Genomic DNA, 17,514 nt, shown 5'->3' on the forward strand with positions numbered 1-17,514 from the left:
AGGGGATGTGGGAGCAGCATGTTTAAAACACAGTCTTTTTAAATCTCTTTTTTCCTTCTTTTTTTTTTTTTTTTCTCCTTTCCAGACAGCTACTGTACAAAACCAAACAGAAATTCATAATAAATACCTAACACAAGAGGCTCAGTACATTGCTACAATCCTTCACTGAAGGGAAACATATATATATATACATATATATATATATATAGCCTAATATATAAAACCTCTTTGACTTAAATCAGCGTAAAGGCTACTTGTTTTTACAGAAGCCTGGGGCAGGAATTCCACTTCAGCATCACCCACACCTCAAATGAGCATCACTGCCTCTGGTCCCCTCTCCCAGGGGGACCCCCACCCTCTTCCTCGCTGGAAAAGCTGCAGGATTTGCCCTCAACAAGGAGTTTTTACATCGAGGAAGCTCGAGCGAAGCAGCTGCACAGTGATTATAAAAAAACCTGGAACAGCCCCTTGGCGTGCACGGCTCCTGTGTGATAAATACAGACGTTTTCCTTGGCACTGCCTCAGCCTGATATTCCTGACCCATCCTAAATGCTGGTGGTGACACTGGAGAGGAAACACATGCTGGCTTTGAGTTAAAACCCTTGCAGACTCAGAGGGGGAAAAAGAAAATAACCCTGCAAGGCTACATGACTTTAGCATCCAGCTATTTGTTAGAACTTAAATTCCTGGAGATTAATTAGCAGATGTAGAACATTGCCCAAAGGTAGGTCTGTACCACAGCCCAAACAGCTCTGCATCCAAACTCTGCAGCTGGCCTTCAGGTTTTTTCTTTCCGAAAAAAAATAAAGGAGCCAAGCCCTCAATACCCTCAATCCTGGGCTGTAGCTCCCGTGGTTTTGAAAGAAATCATGTATGGGAGATAAAACAGGAATGCTTCATGTCTTCAGGTAAATAGTGAGGTTTCTGTCGTCAGCAGAGCAGCTCATCCCACCATCCCATTCCAAACCTGGCCGGACAGCCAGGAAAGGGTCTCACACGAGCTTGGCTCACTTGGGCAAAAGGAACAAGGAAAGGGATTCGCTCCATAAATGTGAATGGGGAATCTGAAACATCAAAAATTCCAGCCCTCCTCCCCTTCCTATGGGAAAAAGGCAGATCCCACTGGAAATTCAACGTTTTGCTGCCAAAAAGGAAGCCAAGGCAGGGTATGAGAGGAGCCTGGAGATACTGAATTGCTCATCCAGCAACAGCAAAATCTTTCCAAATTCCATCCCTGCTCCCCAGGCACTGGCTGCTGCTAGCACACGGCCAGCGATTGCTTCGGAGAGGGCAAAGTTCAGGGTCTGAACAGCCATCTGTGCTGGAGCCAGGCAGCAGCTGGGCTGGGGAGAGGGCTGTGGCTGCTTCCCACTGGGAAAGAGCAGCTCCAGCCTTGCCAGGCTTGGTTTTGGACTGAGCATTGCTCAAGCAAGGCTGGAGCTGGCACCAGATCTGAGCATTTTTACATATCCCAGGAAAGCAGGGGTGAAGAGCAGCACTGGTCACCTCTGGCGTGATCTACAGATCCTGGGCTCATCCCTGCTGCAAACCAGGGTAGTGAATTACCTCCAAAATTACAGCAGAGCTGAAAAAATGAGCCCCCAGGGGACTGAAAGCCAAGGATGGGAAAGGAAACGCTGGCACACTGGAGCGCCCGCTCCAGAGGGCATCGCAAGAGGCATTTCACAGTCAGAGCACTGCAGAATTAGGAATTAATTAATCCTCACAGTGGCCCTGTAAGACAGATCAGGTGTAATTAAGCCTTGGTTTCATAGCTGGGGAAACAGAGGTGTGGGGCAACAGCTCTGGGAGTAACTGCAGATGCTGGGGTGCGTGGACACAGAGGATTGTCACCTTGTAGATTATAAATCCGGCAGAAACCACCTCTCACCTGTCCTCCTGCCCGATTCATGCTAGGATCTGGCTCTCAGCTTATTCCTTCTCCCATTCACACAAGCAGTTTATCTCCCAAGTGAAACCCACAGCTGATAAAACACTCCTCATGCTCAAGGACACCCACGCTGCTGCAGGGAGGGGATGGCAATCCAGCCCATGCTTTTTGTGAAGAGATCCCAATTTCATCAGCAAAGACACCCACCCTGGACCTCCTTGACCTGCAGCTGGGATGGGGCGATGGCAAAACCAGGCTCACATTTTCTCCAGTGCCAAACACCAGCACACCTTACCAAAGCAATCTGCAGCCACGCTCAGCGACAGTTCTTCGGAAACACCCTACAGAAATGCTTATTTTCCCCTTTAAGCTACAACTTTCCTGCGAGCAGCCAGCCAGAAAGAAAAGAAAGAAAGGAAAAGAAGTGATTCCTCCCTGTTTTGCCGCCGTTATTCTCCCCTCTGAGGTAGAAATCGATGCGGTGGGGACGAACCACAGGAGAGTGGTCATTTGTCTGGCGAGCGAGCCCACGGCACCCTTGCTGTCCTGCCCCAGGGTGGTGGCAGCCCTGACTCTGAGCAGTGCAGCGAGGCTCAGCACTGCTGCAGCACGCAGGCCGTGGTGGCTGGTGGTGGCCCTGGCGAGCTGCACTTCTCCGGGGCGGTGACTTCACCGGTGTAATCGATGCAGGAGGCGTTGCGCGTCCGCACGCCCTCGCCGCACGTCTGGGAGCAGGGGGACCAGGGGCCCAGGCGCCACAGAGGGCAGGGCACGTCTCCACAGGGCTTGATGTCCTCGGGCTTGAGGGATCTGTTGCAGGCAGAGGAGGTTTGACCCTCCACATCCCGGCAGTCCACCGTCCGCCGCTGCCAGCCGGAGCCACACGTCTTGGAGCACTCGGACCAGTCACCCAGCACCCACTGGGAGGTCAGCATCGGCCGGATGACGTTGACCGATTTCTTCTCTTTGCCCTTCTGCTTGCTGAAAGGGACGTCCTTGGGGATGAAGAAGGTGTACTTGACTTTTGGTGGGAAGACCTCGCTGGCAATGGTCAGCAGCTGGACGGTCAGGGGCTCTGGGAGCTGTCGGAAGCTCTGCAGCCTCTCCAGAGTCGTCATGGAGCCGCTGTATTTCAGGATGGTGCCCTTAATGAGGATGTCCTGCTCCATGGCTGAGATGGCAAAGTCTCCGTTCAGCAGGTACTTGCCCTCAAGGGTCTTCAGGGCCAGGTAGTTCCCGTCGTGCCGGACCCCTCGGTGGCTGCGCTGCTTGATGTCGATGTTGGTGGCTCCGGCGGGGATGGTGACGATGTCATTGTAGCCGTATCTGCACGGGGCAAAGGGACGTTGGTTATTGTTCAAGACTTACTAAGAGCACGCACATGGAAGGAACGAGTGAATCCTGGCTCTGAAGGCACCCCTCTGTAACCCCGAGCGCTCGAGAGCTGGAAATATTGCAGATGTTCTAGATGTGAGCTCAGCTGGAAGATTTCTCTGAATTACATATGAAAATGAGCAATGCAATCAAATGAACAGCCCTGTGATTACCAGCCTAGGTGGGAAATTCCCCTGTGTTTGGAAACTGTGAAGTGTTTGGGATTGAAAGCCTGGAGTGATATCACCTATTGACAGAGATAATATAGAGATAAGATAGATGTAGGTACAGATACAGATACAGATGTAGAACAACAGAATAGGAGGGAGTCTCTGCACCCTCAACTCACTTTTTGAAGGGCTTTTCAGCCACCACTACAATGCAGAAGTAATCCCACTGGAGGATACAGAGGACATTCCCATGCCAGAGAAGCATTTTCCTGCAGAGCCAGCCAAGGCCCATCCCTGGAGCACCACGGCTCCTGGGGCAGCACGCTGAAGCTTTCCCTTGAGCCCTCAGCACTGTGACTCACACTGTGGAGCCAGCACAGGATCATTTTCCATGGATCCCCACGGTGAATGCTGCGGTCAGTAATTAGGTTCAGAGTATTTTGGAAAAAAGCCTTTGAGTCAAACTGCTCTCCGTCACCCTGGCCTCCCTCACCCTGATCTTAATGGGATCTCTTCTTGGCTGTAGCTCCTCTGCTAATCTCCCTTTAGTCAACCACAAACAACTCATAGGAGAGTGGAAGCCCCGTTTCAGCTGTTCCCTGGAAGGAAACCATTTAGGAAATATAATTTGACTGTGTGAGTCACCTCACTGCATGGAACTGGATGGTTGGGCTTTTGATACGGATTTCCAATAAAAGCCTTAAATTCTGCTCTTTGGCAAAGCCACGGGGAGGTTGGGTGAGGGAAGTGGCTGCCTCAGTGCCCTTGTCCCAGGATTCAAATTCACCCCCAAGCCCAGTGAAAAGCTATTGAACGTTTATATCACATGTCAGCCCTTGGATATGTGTCCAACTCACTGCACTGGCGTGAAATGCGTTTTGTAAACTCGTTGGGGCAGCAGATTTATTTGCAGTGGTGTACTGAGCCCGTCACATCAGTTATTATTTTAGGAAATAAACTCTCCTTGGCTTGATTAGTTTTGCCCCAAAATAAACTGAACCTAAGCCCCGGAGTCTGGGGAGGAGCCCAGGCTCTTGCAATGCCAGCCAGCTGAGGATGCTGGCTTGGATCCTAATATATTCCTAGCCCACAACTTCAGTGATAGAAAAAGGGGAACGAGAGAGGATGCTGGTGTTTCTCCCACAGCCCATCCCTGCAGAACCTTCCCCCTGGCGCCTCACTTGGATCTGTTGAGTGAGCCGGATATTTTCCTGCAAGTGGAGCCATTGCCACCGCACACCCCGCACTTGTCCAGCTTCTTGGAGGAGCCGATGACGTGATCACAGCCGGCCTTGATGCACTGCCCGTGGACACAGATGGAGAGGGTCTCTGGGCCACACAGCGTGCCATCGATCACCTGCGAGAGGAGTAACTGGGGGATGAGTTCTGACATGGGGTAAACAGGAGTGATTCCCATCACCAGGGACGATGGGAATTTGGCGATTCTCATCACCAGGAATTTTACTTTGGTGGTTTCCATCACCAGGAATCATACTTTGGTGATTTTCGTCACCAGGAATCTTACTTTGGCCTCAAAGACTTTGAATTCGCTCCTCCCTCGGGCTCGGCAGAACAGTTTGCATCTGTCTCGGGGGGACACTCCCGCGTACTTAGGAACCCACTCCAAGCGATTCCCTTCCAGGTCAGTGAAGTTGTAGCTGTTGTACTTCTCACACTGCTGCTCCCGGAAGCTTTTCCCTGAAAGGAAAGGTGAAACATGGCCCAAAATCCATGGGAACCTGGCAGGTGCTGCTGTCCTTGGCCACCACAGAGATGTGATGGGAGTGAGCTAAGGATAGCGAGAGCACTAGTGAGCGTGCAAGCAGTGGAGGAATGTCACTAAGGATGGACCCCACACTCCTTCCATCAGCCACACAAGCTCACAGCCCCCAGCAGGAAGCTGTTGCTCCCCCCAGGTATGAATATCCAAGGGAGAGCAGAGCAATGCATTCCGCAATGTTTCCCTGGAACGTTCTGGAGGAGCAGCAGCGGGAGCAGAGCGGGCATTTGGGAAGTGTCATCCTCACCGTCGGGCGGGCACTCCTGGGTGTGGCAGGACTGGTACTGGGTCCTCTGGCCCTGGCAGTAGGCGCCGCCGTGCCGGGGCCGGGGGCTGTCACAGTGGCGGTGCGAGAACTGGATGCCTCCCCCGCAGCTCCGCGAGCAGGAGCCCCACGCGCTCCAGGGGCCCCAGCCGCCGTCCACCGCCGGCTGCAAGAGGCCAGGAGAAGCTGCTGGATCCATCTCTGAGCCTGCCCGTCCCCAGCTGCTCCCTCCCAGGGCGAGCTAAGGGCTGGGGCAAGGCTAAAATCTGTCCCCAGCCCTGATCCAGAAAAGCGCTTTGGCACATACTTCACACAGAGTTAATTCTGACTTCCAGCAGTCTGTTCCCGTGCTTAAAAGTTAAGCTGGGCTTGGAGTACTTTGCTGACTGACTCTGAAATCTCTGCTAATTTCCCCAGCAGGGCAAAAAGTCATGATTTAATTGCAGATCGGCACTGCTTGTTTTGGTTCAGACCAGCCCACAGCTCAGTAGCAGACTTCTGTCTATGAGCTGGACTTGCCAGTAATAAATATTAACGCAGGAGAGACATCCAGAGCCAATTCAATCCAATCTGCCCAACCCTAAGCCAGTCAGGGAGACAACAGGGATGGAGTCAGAGATTTGGGAATCCTCAAGGGTCAAGCCCCAGCCCAGCTGTATTGGGTTTGTGCTGGGGGGATACAGGGGGGCTTCTGTGAGCAGCTGCCAGAAGCTCCCCCCGTGTCCAGCAGAGCCAACGCCAGCTCCAGGGTGGACCCACCACTGGCCAAGGCTGAGCCCAGCAGAGATGGTGTTGACCTTGGGGATAATGTATTTAAGAAGAAGAAAAAAAAAAGTTATTAGGCAGAGGTAACTGGGTGCACAGAAGAGAGGAGTGAGGATGTAAGAGGAACAGCTCTGCAGACACCCGGGGCAGTGCAGGAGGAAAGGCAAGGATTCCTCCAGGTACCAGAGCTGGGATTCCCCCAAAATTCTGTGGGGAAAACCATGGTGAGGCAGCTTTGCCTCTGCCTCATGCCCGTGGAGGGCATGGGGGTGCAGAGATCCACCTGCAGCCCCTGGAGGAACCCAGGCCAGAGCAGGGGGATGCCTGAAAGAGGCTGTGAGCCTGTGGGAAACCTGAGCTGCTGCAGGATCCTGGCAGGACCTGTGGAGAGAGCAACCCATGCTGGAGCATGTGCTGGAAGGACTTGGGACCCTGTGGAAGACCCACACTGGAGCAGCCTGTCCTTGGAGGACTGACCCTGTGGAAGAGTGACCCACGTTGCAGCAGTTTGTGGAGAACGTGTCCATGGGAAGGACTCGTGTTGGAGAAATTCATGGAGAATTGTCTCCCATGGGAGGGAACCCATCCTGGAGCAGGGGAAGGACTCTGACTCCTCTCCCTGAGCAACAGCAGGAGCAGCCTGTGATGAACTGACCATAACCCCCATTCCTTGTCTCCCTGTGCTGCTGCAGAGAGAAGGGAGAACTGGGAAGGATGGAGGTGTGGGGGAAAAGTGCTTTTAAGGTCTTCTCATTATTCTGATTTTGTTACTAATAAATTCAAATAACATCTCTAACTTGAGCCTATTTTGCCCATGATGGTGATTGGATCAGAGTCTTTATCTCAACTCACGAACCTTCTATTTTTCCCTTCCCTGTCCAGCTGTGGAGGGGAGTGAGAGGGAGGCTTTGGTGGGCACCTGGAGTGCAGCCACCACACCGCCACTGCCCGGTGTCCCCTTACCTGGGGTGTCAGGGCATCCTGCTGCACACAGTGCCCGTCCCAGCACAGCCCCTGGGCTTTGCAGGGGGTTCCATCGGCCCACGGCAAGCTGCCGTTCTTGGTGTGGCACAGGGGCTCCCCACTGCCCGTCCTGCACCACAGCTGCGAGCAAACGTCCTCCTCCGTGGTGTTGGGGCAGTGCTGGAAGTCCTTGCCAAAGATCTGCTGGCATTGCTGGTCCAGGCTGTACAGGGCTCTTTGGCCGGGCAGCTGGGCAGGCAGGGACACGGGCTCGGCCGGGGCATCCAGCAGGCAGTCACCTGGGCAAGGTTCAGGAGTTAGGGATGGAGCTTTCAGGGCTTGATGCCGCTGATTGCACCAAGCAGGGCACCCCACACCTCTGTCCATGGTCTGGTTTGACTCCCCCTTCCCCCCCCACCCCCCTTCAGGCATGGCAAAGAGCCTGAGCAATTATGGAAAAGGCTGTTTTGAGTGATCACAGAATCACCAGGTCGGAAGAGACCTCCAAAATCATTGAGTCCAACCCAGCCCCGACACCTCAACCAGACTATGGCACTGAGTGCCACATCCAGTCTTTCCTTAACCACATCCAGGGATGGTGACTCCACCACCTCCCCAGGCAGATCATTCCAGTATTTCATTATTCTTTCCGTGAAAAACCTTTTCCTGATACCTGACCTCTACTCCCCTTGGCCCAGCTTGAGGCTGTGTCCTCCCATTCACGATGCAGCTGACTCCAGCCTTACCATGGCCTCCGTCCAGGAACTCGGTGAGGTACATGGCGCTGCAAGGGGACCAGGGCTGGCTCTTGTTCAGGTGGATGAAGAGAGGAGCCATCACGTGGTGCTCGCCAAGGGGCCCGAAGAGCCGCTCGCAGTTCTTGGAGTCGTCGTGGGGCATGCTGAGCACGTGGCCTGGGGAGCAGAGAGCACGGCACAGCTGAGCTCCCCAGCCCAGCTCCTGCCTCTCAGCAGATGCTGTGTGGGACCATCTGTAAGGTGCCAAGCAGCTCCTGTTTCTGCCAAAGCAATTTGTTTCCAGAAATCAGAAGGAATAAAACCCTGCTTGCTCTGTCTCAGTGGCACAGGGTGCTGTGTGCAGGGCAAAGCAGTGCAAATTTGCAGAAACCCAGTTTGTTTGGGATGGAAGGGAATTAAAGCTCATCTCGTTCCATCCCCTGCCATGGACAGGGACACCTTCCCATAGACCACGTTGCTCCAACCTGACCTTGAATGCTCCCAGGGCTGTGGCAGCCACAGCTTCTGTGGGCAAAAATGAGTCAGTGCAGGAATGGCAAACCAAGGCAGAGACGTGCTCAATCCCATGCCTGAGCTCATCACAACAGGTAAATCATAGAATCACTGAGGTTGGAAAAGATCTCCAAGATCCTCAGGTCCAACCTGTGACTGATCCCCAGCTTGTCACCCAGCCCAGAGCACTGAGTGCCACGTCCAGGCATTTTTTGGACAACTCCAGGGACAGAGACTCCACCACCTCCCTGGGCAGCCCCTTCCAATGCTCGACAACCCTTCTAGTGAAGAAATGCTCCCTTCACACCAATTTGGGTACTTCCAAGTGTTTCTGCTGGTGCAAACCAGCTTCTGTCAGTGCCGGAAGCTCCCCAGGGTTCGCTGGGTGGCCCCCAGGCAGGAGATGCTGGTGCTGGGCTGTGCCACAACCCCTCCCAGCAGCAGCACTGGAAGAAGCAGACTTCCCCTTGGGAAGGGACGCGTTACCCAGTTCATGGGCCAGGGTGTAGGCTGCCTGCAGGCCCTCATCCTCGATCACGGAGCAGCTCTTGTTGCGGTCGCACATGGTGCCGATATCTGCCACTCCCAGCGTGTCACAGCTTTGGTGTCCACAGAAGTCCTGTTTGTGCCGGGCAGGAGGAGCAGTCAGCAGGGCAACGGGGCCCCATGTTCAGCCCCAATATCTCTCTGAGCCGCCCACGGCTGCTCTGCACCCCAAATGAACCCACCTCCCCCAAGTGCTTCACCGCAAGCTCCATTCTTTGCCCAGCGGGGCATCGACCTCCACCATCAACCCCCTTCTCCCCCTCCAGGGATGCCTGACCCCTTTCCTTTCCGCTGCAGGGCATTCCCAGGGGATGCTGCTGACCTGTCTGGTGAGGAGGATGGCAGTGTCGTAGTGCTCCGGGTGCCGGTCGCTGGCGGGGTTGAACCTTTGCTGCCAGCTGCAGAAGTTGCGCAGGGTGAGCCCGCCGTTGTCGGACACCTCCGGCCCCGCTGCCGCCTCCTCCAGCACCAGCACCTTCACCACCACCAGGCTGATGGAGTTCCTCAGGCTGGGGTGCTTGTAGATGCGAGCTGCCATGGACATCAGGGTCAGGACGTGGTTCTGTGCGGGGAGAGACGGGCAGGCAGAGCCTGGGTAAAACCTCCGCTCTGGGGCAGTTGTTTTTGTTTGAAAAGAAACAATCAGCCTCGTTTATGAAGCCCATCATGTCCAGACCATGAGCTGATGGACTCAGTGCTTTCCTGTGTGTGATGCTTTACATCTTGTGCTGCTGCATCCCCTGCTCCCAACTCTGTGTCTCCTCTCCCACGAACCCTTCGCACCTAGAAAACCCTCTGGAAGAAATTCCTTGGGGAAAACCTCAGCATTCTGGACAGTTCTCTGCACACTCCCAAAGCATTAACCCTGCCCTCGCTGCCCCAGCACAGGAACCAACTCACACACATCTCGCTGGAGCAAAACCACCCAGTAAAACTTCTGCCTGCGCTGGGCACAGGGTTTGAACCCAGCATCCTCGGCAACAAACTGGGACTGAAACACTTTGACAGGCAAGACTTTGCCCAGCAGCATCCCCTGCCTGGTGATGACCAGGGATTACTTAATATGTCAAAAGCGCCAGCGATGTTTAGGCTGATGTAAACATCTTATCAGAGCATCAAAATTCCTCCTCTGCTTGGCATCGCTCACGGCCCGGAGTCAGGAGAAAAAAATGCAGCTATTACACAATACAGTATTGGGAAAGAGAAAGTGGCTTCTCTCCTCCCCAGACAAATTACACCCTGCGGTCTCAATTCAGAGCCTAATTAAACTGGAAGGACTCGATGGGAGCCCTCTCCAACAGCCAAGTTTCACCCAAAATACATTTCCTGAGCAAAGCTGACTCTGTGTGCTCATCCATCATGGACAATGCCATTTTCTGAGACACAAAACGCTGCTTTCTTAGCAAAGGGGGGAGATGTTGAGTGAGATACAGCATATTGGCTGCACCAAGAGCCACTTGCCCAGGGCACTTGTGGCTATTTTAAATTATTCTGCCACATTTTATCCCGTCACTGGCAGCTCCACGTAAACAGATGTTTTGTTTCAACAAGACATATCCCAAGTCGTCCCTGGCTCATTATCCAAGGGCAGGCCCCAGCAAGGCTGATGGGAGCAGGGAATAGACTGGTTTATTTAGACTGGCCAGATCTCCACGCCATGACTCACATCCAGCCCGGAGCATGCGACTCACGTCACGGAGGAGTCACTGCACAGGCAAGAAATTGAGGTGAGATCCCCACAAGTGGTTGCTCCATGAACTTGGGGGAATTGTTCACCCTGTGGGGAAAGTCCATTGGGAAGCTTGCTAAAAATATCACGGAGCCTTCCCAAAATTACGCCCCTGAAGATCTAGAAGGATGCTCTGCACTGGAGCTGCTCATCATGGGATCATCCCTCATTTCCAAGGCAATAAATCTGCATCCTTTTCTAACCCATTAGAGCTTTCTGCCCATAGCAGTAGATTTGACCTGGGAGATCTCAGTTCGTACCACAAACCCCCCAGGACACCAACCCTCACATCCTTAGGGGTGCATCCAGCCAAAAACATCCATCAGCAGTAGGAACAGAGGGACTTGGAAAACATCTGTCCACCTTCCCTGCGTCTGGAAAGGGAAGATGGAAAGCAAACCGAACAAACAGCTATTTAGTGAAGATCAGGAGGTCAAATTCACTTGTTCCACCATCTGGTGTCTATTTATACCCATCCCTGGCCCATGCAGGAGTGGGTTGGGTTTTGGATGGATCCTGGCTGCCCTGGGGAGAGCAGCAATCCACCTGCACTGCCTTGGCTTAGCCAAGGGCTTGAAGCCATGGCCAAAAGCAAATTACGGATCCTCAGGGCTCAGGAGAGGCCAGCTGAGCTCTTTTGGCCAACAGCTGGCTGGGGATGAGCTGAACCCTGCTGGTCCCATCCTCTCTCTGCCTTTACCATCCACCCAGGAGGGAACGCTGCCTTCTCCAGGGTTTCCTTCCCAGCTGAGATGTGGGGATTGGGATCAGGTGCAGGGCAGTGCTTTGGTTGGGTTTGAGGAGCCCAGGGCTGCAAACACGCTGGTTTCTGCCTTCTTGCCAGGCACTGCAGCCCTGCAGGCACGGGGAGCTTCCCTGCCTTGTCCAAGCAGCATCCTGGGAGATCTGGCAGGATGTCCGGTAAACACAGCTGGAAAATCAGCCTCTTACCTGCTCTGGGCGGAGAGGACACTGGTGTGAACCAGGGAGGGCTGTGGAGTTTCCCTTCTCTGCCCCATGCACTGCATTTATGTCGAGGCAATGCGGAGGGTGATGCCCCACAAACCTCCTACCCCTCTTCCCCCCAGCTGCAATCCTGGGCTCCCTCTGCTCTCAATTTCAAATTCCACCCACTTCCCCCTAAAAATGAGGAGGGACGACTTTTGTCTGCCACGCCTGCCTTACAGCAGCTCTGAGATCCCCCCTGCCACAGCAGCTCTGTGTCTGGGAGAGCCCTGCCCTGAGCCAGGCACGGGAGCCCTGCGGCAGAAAACAGCACAGGCAGAGGGACAGGAAAAAGAAACACAAATCAGAGCAAGGGGAACTGAGGTGGTTGTCTTTACCCTCATTGAGGGATGGAGTTTTCTGATACAGAAAACTCTTCCCTTTCATGAGAACCACTCAGAAGCTGAAGCCTGCAAAGATCCCCAAATGCTGGCGTTTATTTTTAATTATTATTATTCTCATGGGTGAAACTGCTCTTACACAGACACTGCTATTGTGGCATGCACAGAATGATTTGCTGGACCCACCCAGAAGAGAGGGACAGCGGGGAGCACCCACAGAACACCCCAGCACAACCTGCCTCCCTCCAACATGCTCCCCAAAGTGTGGGGAGCAATGTTCAGCCCAGCCTGGGGCTCTAGGATTGCTTGTTGGTTGGATTTGGTTGTTTTTTTTTTTTTTTTTTTCCCCCTCCTGCTTTCTCCCTAGAAGTCAGCACTTCTGCAGAGGGGGAAAAGAAGAAAGAAATGCTGAGATTCTGGAGAGCAGGTGGATGGATGGAAGGAAGCAAAGCCAGGGCCAGATGTAAGGGCTGCCCAGCTTTTAAAAATCATCTGGTGAAAACTCGGGTTGTCCCTTTCCCCCAAGGCACCGCTGTGAGCTGTGCCCTGGCCGGGGTGCCCAGGGGCTGCTGGCTGCCCTGCCAGCCTCCTCCTCTGGTTCCAACATGAACTCCCCTTGCAAAAATGTGGGAGGCAGCCAAGGGAAATGGGGGGCAAGCCAGGGGAGAGGGGGACACCTCGCCAGCCTGGAGGTGTGCCTGCCTGCCCTGCTCTCTGCCCATACCTCTTCTGTTTGCCACAGGATTCTTCCCCCTTCGCTTTCCCTCTTTGCTGGATGTTTGAGGCTGAACCACAAAAGCAGCAATTACCCCCGTTCAAGGCAAGGGAAACTGAGGCACATCCAGACTGTCCCCCTGTCCCCAGAGGCAGAGATGGAGTAAAGCCCCACCCTGAGAGCATCCCAGAGCAGGAATGCTCCAGTTTGGGAGCCAGCACATTTCATTCCAAAGCCCTGAACTGCAGCGGCTGTTGAATATCCCGGTGTGAGGACAGTGCACCAGCCAGAGGAATATCCAGGGAGGCTGCCTGGTCCTCCAGCCCCTGCCCCAAGGCGGATGCAGGCTCAGGGTCATGCTCAGAGGACAAATCCCAGAAGAAAAGCTGGTGGATGGCAGCATCATGCAGGTCCTCCTTTGCAAAGATCCCCTTTAATCCCACTCCTTTGGGATGGGTTTAGGAGGGGCTGGCTTCTTTTGTCAAGGGATTAAGCAAATTTACCCACTCACACTGAAAAATACCCTAAAGCAATCCTAAGAGCCGGACACAGGGGACCTGGGGCTCCAGGGTGGCTTTGGGTTTGTCTCCAGTCCATGGGGGTGTGGGAGAACCGGGGCTTTGGAATTACCTCCAGTCCATCTGGGTGTGGGAGAGCTGGCAGCAGGACTCTGGCAATGCCCCGTGCCCTGCACTCCTGCCGGGTCTGAAAGGGAAGCGTTTGCAACAGCACTCCTAAAACCTCATCAATCTGCCTGGAAAAAACCACAGGAGTCAGCAAGGACTCCCAGCTTTCCCAGACTGATCTGATTCTGCTGTGGTCCTCAGTCATTACAGGGAGTCAGGAACGGCAGATCCCTCACTTGCAAGAGGAGGAGGGAAAGGGGATCACAGCCATGGTGCTTGCGGAGGAAAGCTTGGAAACGCGTCTCATCTGCGCCCAAGAGACTGGAGAAATCCCACCACAGGAATCCCATTTGGCTGCCAACTGGCTGGGGATGCTGCAGCTGGGCTTTGGAGCTGCCTGGTGCTTTGGGTGTCTTGGCAGACGTTCCCGAGCCATGCAGAGCATCCTCACAAGTGCAGCCCAGCTGCAGGTGCTCAGCCCTCCTGCACACGGGCAGGATTAGCCCCTGTCCTGCCTCAGTTCCCCCTGCTCAAAACCCCGCTGCACTCTCTGAGGGATGCTCACAGTCCCTTTGTTTTCAAGCACTTGGGATCCTCTGCAAGAAAAACGCAAGAACTCCCCCGTCCAGCTTGGAGCCTCATTCTCTTCCCTACATCAGAGGGCTCTTCCCAGTCCCTGCAGGTTCAATCCTGCCACAGCCCCCAGGATTTATTGCCCAGCACTGTTCTGCTGCTGGTGGCCCCCAAAATATCCCATCCCCTGCAATCATCGAGCCCAAACAGTGACTAAACCCCCAAATTTCAGGTCTAGTTCTGCTCTCACTTCACCACTCCCTCCTGGTTTACAGAAAAGTATTGATGAAGGTTGAATGAGCTCTTATTGTCTAAATTAGGTTAACAGCCGAGCTGTGAGGCTCAAATTGATTGGAAATAAATCATTAACAGCATTTTCCCACCACAAGCATGGCATTGATTATAACTCTCAACGCTTGAGTGCATCTTAGGGTGACTCTTCTGCTCGAGCTGTTACAACTTATGCAAGAAAATAACTGGGAATACAAACAATGCTGGTGACCTTTAATAAATATTTGGTAATTAAAGTGTGGTTACGGGAAGAAAAGTCATTATATAAATATGGTTTGTTCTGACTCAACATTTCTCCTCCCTGGGCATCTCTGCTAGTCAGCTCTCTAAGATCCCACCAGCACTTGCCCCTGCTCTTTTCACCCCACAAGAAAGGTATTTAGGGAGAAGCAAGATTGCTGTGCTGCTCCCTGCATTCTTGTTCCAGAGAACAAAAGACACAGGAACACAGCAGGTGGGTTTCTGGTGGTTGTTTTTTTAGCTGCTGCACCAGAGCTGGTGGAAGTTTTCTCCCAAATATTTTAGTATGCTGTTACTCTAATCATCCAAAACAAGATCTTTGAAGGTTTCCTTCCCATCCCTGAGAGCTGGTGCAAAGATTTTGCTCTAGGGGCGATGAAATGATGGTAAAATGGGAGCCAACCAGGCAGCATCACCCAGCCCAGCGATGGAGCAGCCAAGCCAGGGCAGGGTGCCCGTGCTCCACCCCTTGGTTGTGTGTAGGTGCAATTTCCTCTCCTGCTGCTAAAATTCCCAGATTTACCCAGAGGGCTGTTGCCTTTTCCCCAGCTCAAGCTGGGCATTATCAGGATTTCCCTCAACCCAAATGTATCACCTTATTTCTAACAATTTAGACACCCTTGGGTGTTGGTTTAAAGCCATCAGGTGCCCAGCTGTGTGCAGAAGGTTCACTGAGTTATTTTTTTCTGCCCTCTTGGGGAATCAGAGACCAACTTCACACTATGGGGAGAGCAATTCCCACCACCATTTATAGGTCTGATGCATAAAAATTCAGCTTACTCCACTTCAGACTCTTTTCTGTGCACTGTGAGCACTCGAGGTGCCTCCAGGAGCATCACCCCTCGCTCACTGACCCTCTGCCACCTGCTCCTGCCAGCCTGGCTGGGTGGCAAAACCAGAGTGAAGCTGAGCAGCTGAAATCAGCTGGAGCCCCAAGGTTTAGCATTTCCCAAGGTCCAGCCTGGCCTGAGCAGGGCTGCAATTAAAACACTGCTTTGTTAGGAGCAGAGAAGCCCCTAGGGGAAGGATAAAGTCGGCAGAAGTGGCAAAGCCAGGCTGCAGCCCCTGGTTTCAGCTTCCCAGCTGCTCCCTGCTGAGCTCCAGCTTCGAGGGCTCTTCTCCCAACCCGAGAATGAGCAACTTCAATGCACAATTAATTATCCCTTGCAAGGACCTCGGAGCATTTCTGACGGTGCAAACCTGAATTTGGAGCTGAACCGCCCATCCCTGCAGGCTCGGGGTGGGGAGCTGGCTTTGCCAGAGGCATGAGAACCGACCTGGTGCTGATGAATGAGGCACACGGACAGCCCTGGAGATGGGTGTGCGGGGCTGGGGCACCTCGGTCTCTGCTCCGGGGGTCTCCCCGAAAGCCTGCTCGGGGCAGGGTCTCCGAGAGCGTTTAAGGAGGTGCGAATTCCTGGCGCTGGTGGCTCAGGGAAAGGGCTGTTCATCCATCTGCTCAGCCGCTAACAGGTGGCTCAGGAGCGGGACTGCGCATTACTCAGCCCCGGCTCTATTTACCGTCACCCGGAAGGGAGCTCAGCCCACTGCCGCGCAGCGCGGCTCTGTCCTTGTCGCAGGAGGGGCATTGACCCGCCCTGTCCCCCATCCTTGGGGACACGGCGCTGATGGGACATCACAGTGCCCGGTGTGAGCAGAGACACCTCGCTGGGTCTGCGAGAGGGTCCCCAAACACTGAGTGAACCCCGCAGATCAACGCCGCAGCTCTGCCCCGGGGTTCTGCAGCAAGGGAAGGTGGGGACCAATGTCCCCCCGCCACGCCCCTCGCTCACTCTAAGTTGTCCCCGCTGTCCCGGGGCTCGGGAGGGCTCGGGGGGACCCGCAGAGGGCAGGACGGGAGGGGACGGAGAGGCTGGAGGAGAGCATTTGGGAGGAGGAGAGGCAGCGGGGACGGGGACAGGACGGAGCAGGATGAAGGGAGGACGGAGGGATGAAGGCGATAGAGAGGAACTGGGAGCGCGGGAGTGGAGATGGGAGGAGGCGGAGAGGCGGCCGGGACGGGGACAGCCAGGGGCGGAAGGATGGAGAGGCTGCGAGGAGGAGAGCGGTGAGACAGGACGGGCACAGGCGGGGACAGAGGGATGCGGGCAGGGGGGACGCCAGTCTTTACCTCCACGTCCTCCCCGTAGAACCGCACCATGGACGCGTCAGCCACCAGCAGCGTCTCCACGTAGCGCGCCTGCGACACGAAGCGCGGGGCCCTGCGCGGCCGCCCGGGGCCGGCGCTGCCCGCGGCGCTGCCCGCGGCTCCCGGCGGGGCCGAGCGGCGCCGCAGCCGGTGCAGCCGCCTCCAGGGCGGCCCGGGCGCCGCCGGCCCCAGCGGCTGCAGCTCGTAGGCCGCCCCGTCCAGGAGGAAAGCGGCTCTGAGGCCGCGGCCGCCGCAGCTGCTGAGCACGGCGGGGGCATCGGGGCTCCCCTCGACGGCGCCCGAGTAGAAGCAGCCCCGGCGCGGCGGCGGGGACGGCGGGGGCGGGCGGCGGCTGCCCAGGCGCTGGAGGCGGAGGCGGGGGGCCAGGAACGCGTTGTCGGGGCGGAGGCGGAGGACCACGGCGCGGCCGAAGGCGGCCAGGCGCAGGGCCAGCTGCCCCGACGGCGCGGGCAGGCGGGCGGGCAGCACGGGCTGCGCGTCCCGCGGCGGCGGCAGCGCCCAGGCGTGGCACAGCAGCAGCAGGTGGAGGGGGGCCCGGCCGGCCAGCAGCGCCCGCCGCCCCATCCCGGCACGGCACGGCCCCGCACCCCCCGGGCTCTTCCCCCGCAGCCTCCGCGCCGGCCGCCGAGCCCGCTGTATTTATACTTTCTCCCCCCGGCTTTGACATAAGAGGTTTATTTTTGATCTCTCGCTGTTCTCCCCACTCCCCTCCCCTGCCAGCCGGAGCCTGGGGGAGGAGGAGAAGTGAAAGAGAGAGAGAGAGAGAGAGAGAGAGAGAGGAGGGAAAAGAGGAAAAAAAAAAAAAAAAAAAAAAAGAAGG

General features: G+C 55.2%; 1 protein-coding gene across 1 annotated transcript; it reads right to left on the reverse strand.

The window, feature by feature from the left end:
* Window positions 1–464: 464 nt before the first annotated feature.
* Window positions 465–17,291, reverse strand: ADAMTS8 (ADAM metallopeptidase with thrombospondin type 1 motif 8). The gene is made up of 9 exons (XM_066203423.1): window positions 16,656–17,291; window positions 9,327–9,566; window positions 8,945–9,077; window positions 7,955–8,122; window positions 7,209–7,507; window positions 5,463–5,646; window positions 4,961–5,133; window positions 4,617–4,792; window positions 465–3,217 (listed from the first exon to the last, which is right to left on the reverse strand). The coding sequence occupies exons 1-9, from the start codon at window positions 17,256–17,258 to the stop codon at window positions 2,485–2,487; spliced, it is 2,709 nt and encodes a 902-aa protein (XP_066059520.1). The 5' UTR covers window positions 17,259–17,291; the 3' UTR covers window positions 465–2,484.
* Between the last annotated feature and the right edge of the window lie 223 nt (window positions 17,292–17,514).

Source organism: Chamaea fasciata, unplaced genomic scaffold (genome assembly GCF_029207755.1).
Source record: "Chamaea fasciata isolate MVZ Bird 193981 ecotype frontalis unplaced genomic scaffold, bChaFas1.0.hap1 SCAF_24, whole genome shotgun sequence".
Classification (NCBI taxonomy): domain Eukaryota; kingdom Metazoa; phylum Chordata; class Aves; order Passeriformes; family Sylviidae; genus Chamaea; species Chamaea fasciata.

Coding starts and splice junctions, on each gene's coding strand:
- ADAMTS8 (XM_066203423.1), bottom strand. CDS start 17,258: ATGGGGCGGCGGGCGCTGCTGGCCGGCCGGGCCCCCCTCCACCTGCTG. Junction 9,567..16,655: donor TCTACGGGGAGGACGTGGAG/GTAAAGACTGGC, acceptor CTCCCCGCACAG/AACCACGTCCTGACCCTGAT. Junction 7,508..7,954: donor GTTCCTGGACGGAGGCCATG/GTAAGGCTGGAG, acceptor AACCTTGCCCAG/GTGACTGCCTGCTGGATGCC.